The sequence below is a fragment of the Phoenix dactylifera genome, chromosome 12 (assembly GCF_009389715.1).
Source record: "Phoenix dactylifera cultivar Barhee BC4 chromosome 12, palm_55x_up_171113_PBpolish2nd_filt_p, whole genome shotgun sequence".
Taxonomy (NCBI): Eukaryota; Viridiplantae; Streptophyta; class Magnoliopsida; order Arecales; family Arecaceae; genus Phoenix; species Phoenix dactylifera.
In genome coordinates, this window is record NC_052403.1 from 3,373,730 (window position 1) to 3,385,331 (window position 11,602).

At 37.2% G+C, this 11,602-nt stretch overlaps 1 protein-coding gene across 2 annotated transcripts; it reads right to left on the reverse strand.

Annotated features, from left to right (window-relative positions):
- Positions 1-491: 491 nt before the first annotated feature.
- LOC103705008 (probable protein S-acyltransferase 4) lies at positions 492-7,784 on the reverse strand. Of its 2 annotated transcripts, XM_008788569.4 has the most exons (6): positions 7,432-7,781; positions 5,388-5,594; positions 4,977-5,285; positions 4,222-4,455; positions 3,300-3,816; positions 492-856 (listed from the first exon to the last, which is right to left on the reverse strand). In XM_008788569.4, the coding sequence occupies exons 1-5, from the start codon at positions 7,483-7,485 to the stop codon at positions 3,301-3,303; spliced, it is 1,320 nt and encodes a 439-aa protein (XP_008786791.1). In that variant the 5' UTR covers positions 7,486-7,781; the 3' UTR covers positions 492-856; position 3,300. The 2 variants fall into 2 exon arrangements, with proteins under 2 accessions (XP_008786791.1, XP_017697750.1); XM_017842261.3 differs by lacking the exon at positions 4,222-4,455 and having other exon boundaries at positions 7,432-7,784.
- Between the last annotated feature and the right edge of the window lie 3,818 nt (positions 7,785-11,602).

An 11,602-nucleotide genomic window follows, 5' to 3' on the forward strand; every position in this document is an offset into this window, starting at 1 on the left:
GCCAAACATAGCAATACAATTTAAAGGAGGCAATCATTAAATGTTTTAGAAGCCTAACATTTCCATGACATGGCAATTATAAGGTTGATCAAGCTATATCATTGTCGCCTCCTCTACCAAAATAACTCACTTCATCCTGAAAACCTGCAAACTACATGGTCTATATGAACTTTGATAAAATGCTCCACAAGCTGCCGGCAGGCATTCGATGCTTGGCTAAAAACTCCTTTCGGGTTTGAAAGGAAACATCTGACTAATGCCTCAAGTGTGTCAAAATAAGTAATGTGGCAATTGGAACATCAACTAACTGCCGTTATATCCTCATAAAATAATTGTAAATCAGGATGTCAACTAAATGCTGAATTTGTCGCCTATAACCAGTTCAGGTCTTCAGTTGGACGGTCGGTTGTCGGATAATTTCTACCTTAAGATGGTCAGCTGGTGTGCACTGTCATTTGTTCACATAATCACTGCACTTTCCGGTCATGGTATGTTCCAAAAATGAGATTATGATTCAGTAGTTATCTTGCTCATTAGCAGACAGTACTAGCTCATCTACAAAATAGACAAAATACAGCAGATCTCTGAGAATTGTTAAAGCAATCTATCATCCCTCTCATTTGGTGCCTCAATTATTTTGACCTCAATATATTTTGCTTACTTGGTACAACAAATGTGAGTTCAAAATTTGAGCTTAATTGAAAAGAGGAAGGAATGCATCTGTTCTCTTTCTTTTTCAGGATCTATAGCAACACATCTTGGAGATAAACTTCACATTTACAAGATCCAAATCTGGCATTTCAGGATCTGAGAACTTAAAGCATGTATCTGAAGTCTTGGAAGAAACACTTGGCCACTGCATTCAAATATGTGAAGGCACTTATTTATTAACAAATAGAGTATTTAAATCAGTATAGAAATTAAACGGAATGCAAAGTAAAAGAAACAGGGGGAATTGTTGTTCAAAGTCCTGTATAGCATGTACTCTGCCTGAGCTACTGGCACAACAAGTTACTCTGCATGTGGTACAACAAGTTACTCTTTCACAGAGCAAATAGGTCATGCAGTAACTCTTATTTCATCTTCTTCGACTTTTTGTCTATGTGGTACCCTTTTTAGTTCTTTGATGCATGTGCTCTTGTAATATAACTGTTTACTGTCCGTTAAAAAAATTATGGGCTTGAAGGTATCCCTTGGACTAAGTTCTGATGGAGAAAATATGGGACACCTCGACCTCAGGCCAGACCGACCCTTCTGATCTCGGACATAAACCAAGGTGAACGACTTTAGCTCCGACCAAGGAGTCGCCAGTCGAAGAGAACCATCGGCACGTGTCGACCAAAGTTGACAGTCCTAACAACCGACAACCTTGACAATACGCAGTCGTGGCATCCCCACGTCCCGCATCAGACTTGCGCTGTACTCTGCCCACGTGGACTGATTCTCGCGCCACGATCGTACCACCGGCTGTTGTCCGGCGTAATTGCACGTCCCGTCGGCTCAGGTAACAACAAGTCTGGCTTCCTTATATAAAGAGGGCAACCCGGGGGACTTGAGGTATGCTCATAATAAGAAGCTACCATCACTCATAGAGACTATCCTCTGCTGAGATCTCTCTCTTCCACATTGTTGTCTTATTATTCTGATTTAGGCATCGGAGGGTCCTCCGCCGGAAACTCTCTAGAAAGTGGACTTCTTGCAGGCCACCTAGCGGAGGAGACCAGTGCCTGATGCCTCAATCAGCTTGCTCAGCTCGCTTCTAGCCGACATCAGGGTCGTCCAAGCTGCACTTCCACCTTGGTCTGAATTCGGCGGCAACAAGTTCAACAATGTTTTATATGTGCTAGGAATTAAGCTGATGCTCCATTTATCATCGAGCAACAGCTTGAGAGTTTGCAAACTATATGTTTGTCAAAATATTGTATTGATCTTCTCAGGTTGCTTCACATCAAATGAGCAATACCCTAAAAAGGAAAATTTGCAGGGGAGGCCTATTTTATTAGCATGTCAGCTACAGATTTTGCCGTTTTCAACTTTCACTAGATATTTAGGTGAAGAAACAAATTCCCTTTGAGAAACTAAAAAGCTTACCAAAGAATCAAAATTTAATGAGAATCACTTAATGAATCAAAGTTGTAATGGTTTTTGAGTTTTTAATATTATAGAACATAGAATACTTGTTAATCCAGAAAAGAGAGCCAATCTAGAATTGAAATTCTGGTGTGTGGTGCAATAAGCTGTAGGTTTTTTAAATGATCTTTCCTAATGTACAACTGGACTTAAAAAATGAAGTTACTGTTTCAAGAGAATTGAAGTACCCAGTACATTGGCACTTGTTCTTTTCTAACTAATCATTTTGCACTTTTTACAGAGGTACGGATTTTTTTAAATAAAAAAATTAAGCTGCAATGCTGAGAATGGTTTCCAGTAAGCATCCCAACTTCTTGTTCAGTAGCTCATCAAATTTTCATCTCGTATCTGCCATCATTTCAAGGCTATATAGTGATACCTATTATGTCATTTGCATACGATCTATTGAGTTAAATGAGTTCTTTCTACTCTGTTCAGCATTCAGCTCCATGCTATAAAACAACAGAAGAACAGTTATTGCTCCAAACCTAAAAAAGAAAGTTTTTACATAAAAAATGTGGAATGTATAAAGTTAAATTTGAGTAGTGAAAAAAACAGGGGGTGGTAACAGTATTTGTGCAGTTTACTGAGGAACCAAGGTGTTCAATATGAGCTGACAAAAGAAAAGTCTTTCCAAGTTCTCTACTTGGGATAGTTGAGTAATATGTTAAAAAAGCTGAACATCATGCTCTTGTTAGACGTTGTAAAGCTCTCTACATATGCTGAAATAAAAATTCTAAAGTAGAAAATGCATTGAAACTTTTTCCTGAATGAGCAATCTTCTCTTGTTTTACTCCTCCTCCTCCCCCCTCCTCTTTCCATCTTTCCTTTTTTTTTAAAAGAAATTGGAACTCCTGAGTGCTTAGCAGTCAATACAGCTTCAATGTAAGATGAGACTGTTTGGCCTTCTAAATGACAAATCAAGTTCACCAATTTCGTATTACACTGAATCTATGAGCTCTAGTTGTTAATGCAACATACATGTAAGACACAGACTGTCCATATCTACTATTCATACTAAATGGTTCAACTCATATTATCTAAATTTTCTAGAAAAACAGAATCTGCAGTCCACCTGAAGATATGATTTCATAATGCTAATTAGCTTTCACAATTAAAATGAGTACACATTGTGAGAGTGAACAAGGAAAATGAAGTAAAATTTTCACCTCATGTCTGTGGTACATGGATAACATGATCAATAGGAGCTGAGATTCCATTTGAGCAAGTTCCGTCGTCAGCCCTGTCATCTACAACCATTTTAATTGCTTCCTTATCTGCTCCTTCCCAGATATGGTTAGATTCTCCTGGTTCTCGAACTATAGACTCTGGAATCACATGAAGAGCCAAAGGATCAACCACATCATCCTGATGCCTATGCTTGCAGTTTAAATTTTCATCAATGGCATCGTAATCCAAGATCTGCAATATGCTTGGTATTGGCAAATTGCTGTCTGACTTGTGTCCCATTTCTACATCAACCTTGTCCTTTGGGTTGGTGATATCTGTTACAATATTTGGAGTATAGGATCCAATTTCTGCTGTGTCCTCAAGCACCCATGACCGGAAGTCATTTATTGAAGGTGGGATGTTTGAGAAAAACAACTCTTTGAAGTTTCCCAAGACACCCTTATTACAGGGATTCTCCTTCTTATCAAAGCGGTATCGAAAGTTTTCATAGGTTGTCTGCAGTTTTGACAGCAAAAGGTTTTAGACATAAAAAAAAAGGTGCAGCAATCCATACGTACAGCATAAATTAAATCTACACTATTCAAGCAGAATTCTATGGATATGCTAAACAATCACTTAGAGAAGACCAAAGTTGGGTATGAAGGACCAGTCTCTTCCTGCAAGAGCATTCAGATGCATACAAGGTTTTTATCTTTCCAAAATTACAAGCCCCCCCCCCCCCCCCCCCCCCACCCAAAAAAAAAAAGAGTGCTCACAAGAATTTGGACATACAAGCTTTCCGTCTCAAAAAGAATCTCCAATTTTAATTCTCTTTCAATTGGTGATATTACTAATCTGTTGAATATTTGAATAATCAACGTGCTAATATCAACAAGCACATTCCAGTAGTGAAAATGTTACCTGATTTGTACTAATTAAATAGAGATGAAAAACAGTGAGGCCGCCAACAAACCAGACTGCAATGAAAGTGTATATAATGAGCACAAGCGACAGAACCTCGCCTGTCATGGACTTCCAAATGGAGTTATGATAGTTTTTCTTTTCTCCAATAATGTTCAGCCATGAAAAGATGAAGACATACATGCAGAGAATAGTTGATGTCGATATGAAAAAGAAGAAGAACCTGTAGTTTCTCTGCAAGGCAACACAATATTGGTTGTCAAAACTAAGTAACACTGAAGCTAGTCTACCCAGTCATGATTAGGCCGATAGGTATAAAATTTGCTTTATAAATATTTGAAACAAGGACAAAAAGGTAAAGATTTAGTGCATCCCGAACACTGTGATACCACTTCCTAACCCAGGTAAGGAAGATATGGGGCTGATTTTTGGTAAAGATAAAGGCTGATTTGTCATAAAGATAAAGCTTAAACTCTGACATGAATTTTGATATACCTCTGCGACATTAGGATGTTGAAAGAATTCAGAAAAGTTTGGATATATGGATGATGCAGCAGCTAATAACAAAAAGTGGTAGAGTAAAAGACTAAACCCGATGATCGGGATGAGGCTATTAGTTTACCATCGTCCATACATACAATTCGATCGATACTCAAATATTCAGAAATCTGTAATCATCAGAGCTGCAGTCCTCCTGGTGTTTATCAATGATTAGCTGATTAAAAACAAAAGTGATCCTAGTTGTTGAAACTTACTAGTCCAATGCATTGACCAACCCATGGGCAATGGTGATCGAACTTTTGAACACAGTTGTTGCAGATCGAACAATGAGAAGCACGGGGTGGGCGATAAAGCAAGCATGTATCACAGTACTTTACTTTTACAACAAAACCATCAACAAAAACTTCCCTTATCCGAGGCAATCTTAAATGTGGGGTTCTTCCACTTATCCATTCCATAGATGGAGTGGCCATATCAAATGCTTCATCTGCTTCTGGTGGTCGTGCATTTCTTGGTACTATACCTGGATCTCTACCAGATGTTGTGAAGAGAAAAACCAAATCCTGCATCACCAATCAGACAAGCACCCATAACATCAAACAAAATTTACAACATCAAATGACAATAGGTGAACAAATGCAGCTGACTGTTTAATCATCACTCACCGATATCAAGATGACTATTGTCACAACTAGTACTGGGAGCCCAAGTACTGGACTTTGATCATCCTGGACCCCAGTCTTCTCATAATGGAGAATTTTTGAAATTATCTGGTAACAAAATGTTATCGCTGGACCAGCTATTAGAAGTGTAGTTAGAAATATTGAAGCAACATCTGGACCAAATATCAGTCTCCCACCACAGAAGAACCTCTGAGAAGAATAAAACGAGGTTTCACAATTATTAATGTGTTATACATCTCATCACACCTGATAATTTTTCGAACATCAGTGAACCTTTGCAATATAAAAGACATTACTTTGGAAGTAATAAGTAGTTGTTTCCATTTCATTTACTTATGTCAAAAGCATAAATAGTAATCAGATAAGCTCAAAACAAGCATATAAGTTTTAAGAGTTGAGTTTCTGAACATCTGAAAGGAGTCTGATGAAAACGACTACATGAGGAAAAAAAATTTATGATATTCGATCCTTCAAATTAGTTTTCTCCAGAAAAAAAAGATGATCTAACAACATCATGAGAGGAAAAACTTTAAAAGAAAACTATTTTTAGGATAGTAATTAGCCATACACTGCTGTATCGTCAATCGTTTGGATGGTCCTAACACAATGCAAGCATCATGGAGAAGAGAAAATGGAGGTATATGTGTGATAACACTGAAAAAGGGTATAATTATACTTTCACAGGAAAAAAAAAGATAGGGTTCACATAAGAAGCTTAGGAATTGTAATTAAAAAAAATGTTCAGAAGAGATCAAAATGGTACAGCAATGTGCAATGAATCTCCAAGCCTTCTGTAAGAAGGGCTTACAATTGCATTCATGAAAGAGGTGGTAATGATGTAACAAAATCTTGATGGAAGTGGTGAGATAGAAATTAATGGTGAAAAAGGATGTATAACATTAACTTCAATTAGATGGGATAAGATTTGTTGGTTTCCTTTTTGTGTGCATTTTGGAATGAGGTGAGATTTTCTAAAAACACCAAGTTTTTGTAATTCCTTAGCAGCATGTCCTCAAGTACACAAATCAGAGTCCATTTGACTGAAAAGACTATATCTGACTATGAGTTTGTCCCCCCAATTCCTTATTGGAATCAGCTAGCATCCAATTTACTATCAGCAGTGCCTTCACAGAACCACAATCTATCTAGAAGAGCAAGTTTACTGAAACAACTGAAAAAGAGAATCCATAGCTCCTCTTTAAACTTTATCGATAACAAAAGTAAAATGAATGATCTAGTTTGCATGTCTGATGATTCATAACATAAATTCAGCAAAGAAAATAACTGACAAATAACAAATAATCAATATATTTAACAAATAAAGCATGTGCAACTCATATACTGAGGGCAGTAGCTCCAAATTAAAAGTTTATAGTTACAGTCTTCAGAATACCAATATATTAAATATAATTGAGTGAAAGAGGGGGCTGCAGCCCAGCAGCGCCATTCAATCCTCTTATCATATTGAAACTTGATTAATAAACACATCCGCAGATCCAGTTGCAGAAAATTGCATTGATGATGGTGGTGGTTGTTGTTTTATATCTAGAAACTGTTGTTACTAATCATTATGTCGAATGTGGCGGTTTAATATTGTCAGAGAAATTTCACATGCCTTTCCAAAACCAATCTTCTTTCGAGAAATCAATGAGATCGGAATCATATCTATCAATAATAAGCAGGTTCTGATATAGCTGATAGAGAGATGAAAATTAACTGAATCTCTAAATGCATCATAAATGAGAGAAAATTTATATCATTCGAAAACTAATTTTAATAAAATAAGGTGCAACAATTAAAGAAATTCATAATGATGTGCCGAAATTACGAGGCAAAGACACACATGTCCAAATCCAGTCTTAAGATAAAAACTCTCATTACACAATTCGTTCATCAATTGAAACATAGACGATATTTGGCCAACAACAACCAAACAAGAATCCCCCAATGGAGTGACTAAATCCAAAAAACAATTTAACATGAAAATGAAAAGAATAATAAAGAAATGAAGATAAGAGATCCATACGTTGCTTCCCTTCCAGACTTGATAAAGCCTCTTCGGCTTTGGCTGCATTGACATATCTTCCGCCGCGAAACCAATCAAAAAGGAAAGGGAAAAAAACCAATCAAAATTCTAAGAGGTACGGACTCTTGAGACCTCGTCAGGAGAGACTTTCTGCGATGGTTTCTTGAAGGAGGGGCAAGAGAGAGAGAGAGTAAGAGGGGGAGGGAGGAAGGGATGTGAAAGAGAGAAGGTGAGAAAAATTCAATCTTTCGTCAATCTTTTCTCTCCCTCTCAGTTTCAGACCAGCTGCTTCCCATCTCCCTCCCTCGGATCAAACGAAGAACATCACGCCCTTTTCATCTCTTTCTCCCCCCTCCCAAAAGGAAAAAAATAAAAAAAATAAAAAAAAAGGCTGTCTTTTTTGGCGCGTTGTGACAGACACCACGGCGGCATTCACAATCGCCCGCGGCTTTTTCGCGGGAGAGAATCCTCCCTCTAACGGCTCCAACTGGAGCGCACAAAATATACGAATTCTGAAACTATAAACGTTGGAATATTGGAATATATGATATGTGGGAACCTACCACCATGATTCATGCATTAAATTTAGCTCGGATGATTGAATCTATTAGAGCCGGAGTTCAGGTCGTTGGCTGATGATTCGAGAAATAGGATGAAAATGCCACATGGAGCTTTCGAGTGCCAACCAGCTGAGCCGAGGATTATTAAACCGGCCATGCTCGTGAGTGGAGAGGATGTAGATAGATATAGCATGCATGGTTGTGGGTGTCAACTTTTCTCAACTTAAAAATGATATTTTATCAGATTTGCTAAACTATACGTGCAAACATATGTACGTACATACATTATATATATATATATATATATATATATATATATATATAATAAGGCGACAAATGGTCCGATTGACCCATGATCCGACACAATCCATTTTGAAGCATCCGTAGTGTCGGATTGGATTGGGTACTAAAATAGGATCTATTTTCTGGGTCGAGTCTGAGTTTACAGAATTCAGACCCGACTCGATCCGATCCGACTTATTTGAAATTTGGATAATTTTGGGTTTTCGATCCTACGACTCGACCCGATCTGAATCTGTAAAATTATTTGGGCCGATAGGCCGCAGCCTGCACGGGTGCAACAAGTTCTGAAGCCAATGATGGGTGACCCAAACTGGACCCAAATTTTTTGAATTAGGCTCGAGTTATATACATGGACCCGATCCGACCCGATGACCTGTTGAGTCAAAAATTATAGTGCTAGACCTGACCCGACACGATTTTCTATTGAGTTGGGTATGAATCCAAAATTAGAACCTGAACAAGAAACCGGATTGGATTGGAGTCACTCATGACCCGACCCGATCCGGCCCATTTACACCCCTAATATATATATATATATATATATATATATATATATATATATATATATATATATATATATATATATATATATATATATATATATATATATATATATATATATATATATATATATATATATATATACATCCATAGATACATAGATAGACACGCACCCGCGCGCACACATCTACGCACGCACACGCACGAACGCGCATGCACATGCACATGCATACACATGCATGCCCGCATGCATGCATGCATGCGCGCACAACACACCTACGCACGCACGCACACGCATGAACGTGCATGCACATGCATACACATGCACGCCCGCATGCATGCGCACACGTACATTGAGAAGATCACTTGCACAACAACATGGGCCACGGATAATTCTCTTAATCGTGCGCGCGCGCGCGCACGCACACGTACATTGAGAAGATCACTTACACAACAACATGGGCCACAGATAATTCTCTGAATCTAGGCCATTTTGTTAACTTACATGGACTGAGATGATCTTCATCCATACAGATGTCAAGAATTTTTCCTTGCGTTTATGTGTCCTACGGATCGAATTGTGCTGGATGAATGCTAGGCTCTAAATTGGAGCAGTAATTCTACAAGTGGGACCTATTTAGTCTACGGGTTCAAAATTTGGGGTTATAATTTTTAGAAATCAGCTTTTTGCTTAACCATCAGAGCTGAAGTTCTCTAGAGGATGTGATATAATAGTGCCGGTGTTTCATGTTGTCATCATACAACTTATATTTAGACATCCTTTCTATTAGTATGAACTAGTTGAGAATACCCATACTTTGAGAATACAATTTTTTTATGCGGCTAACCTTTTCTAGTAGGTTGCATTTGTAAGCATGCAAACACAATCTTAGAAAATCGACCTTACATGGCTCCTTTCATTCCTTCATGGGATAGATTGGAGAAGGAAAATGAGTCTAGAATGATGCACGAGCAGACCCTTATGTCCGAACTTGAGAAAGGATGTATGATAGTGGGTTCTACCATCTTGATCTTTAAGGATTTTCGCTATATACATAGTACTTTCTTGAAAAAGAGAACGGGAATTACAGCGTACTAATGACAATGAGCTAAAAGTTCATCTTTATTTATACAATTTAGTATAAATTATACCTTATTATTTATACATCTCTTTATTAACCATCAGATAGTTTCCCATGTCTTGCATTGACACCTATCATCTTCGATTACGATTACCTCTTGCTCTTAATGGTTACCATAGTCAGAAACAATCATGTGTCCCAATTTTCATGTCCTAGTCCTTCGGTAATCACATCATGCTTTGTCCCCGCATCTTCGCCATATATCTAGTCTATGACTTGGCCGCATGAATAATCCACATAGCCTCTCAAATAGGCTATTACTCATAATTAGCCTATGCTCTCTGTCTTCTTCGAGACTCGATCTATACGTTGAGTAGTCACTTAGTCCAGTTCGATTAGCTCTTTTTAGATATCACTTGGACTATCTTATATAATGCAACATGGTAACTAGATCGGCCTACTTGATCTATTTGTGGTCTATTTTAATTGCTTCGGCTTTCCTCAAATTTGATCAAGTGACATCGTCCAAGCTAGAGCTGATCACGGGCCAGGCCTTGGGTCTAAACTCTATTCATTTTTAATCAGGCTTCGAGATGAGCTTATTTAAAATTTGTTATTTTCTATACCCAAGTCCAGCCTATGATCAACTCTAGTCCAAGCCGATCTGTATCATGATGTAAGATGTTTTATCCAATACTTTCCCTCAATAGCCTCCACACTTGTCCGATTAAATCAAACTTATAAACTAGGCCGATCTTTCATTACCAATGTTAGAGCTTATTATTACTTAGCTTTTGGCACTGTCACATATCTGTTATCTAACTGGTCTTTGTGCCACCATTATGGGTTAGAATGTGGTTCACATTGTATTACTTTAGAATGCATTTAGAAGGAGAATAATGATGGATAAATGTTATTTAACGCACTTATTCCATCTCTTTTCAGCTAAATAGAAATTTAAACCAATCTTCAAAAGGGTAGAATTGGCATCTCAAAAATATGCTCTACTTTTTCTTTCCCTAACCTATTTACCCCACTTAACCTATTTATTTTATCTATGCATATACTAGTAGTATATTCTTCCTATCAACCTAAACTTTCTAGGGCCTGCTCTTTGATGGCTAAAGTTATCAAAGAACCATTAGCCATAGAAATATATTAGCAAGATCCCAAAAGAATTAGATACGTAGCAGGAGCTCAAGTCCGCAACTAGTCTTCCACAACTTGAAATCATTTTTGTTTCGAGATTCATCCATCTTTAAATGTCCCCAAAATCAAGAAATTGTATGGAAAAGGAGGTGGAAATTAAACTTTCAGATGACAAACATTAAATGATAATCAATCTAAGGGACCAAGTTGGCAGTTATCTCTTTTACCGTAACATTTTGGTCCATAAATGAGAAAATTACTTGGGAAGAATGTCATTTATTCCTTGAATATATGTACATATAATCTCATTTAATACAAATCCCAAATCCAATAATTTTTGGGACAAATAGACATACAAATCCCATGATCTCAGAATATCTATATAGTATGTATAATAATAAAAATTAATAATAAAGAACATTATGATTATATAGAGTACAAATATGGAAGCGAATAAATGTTTATTCATAATTATAAAATATAAAAATATAAAAATAGATTCCAACAATTATTTATTATTATAGAGTGTATAAATTGTGTCAGAATCCTATAAATTGAAATAGAGATATTATAATA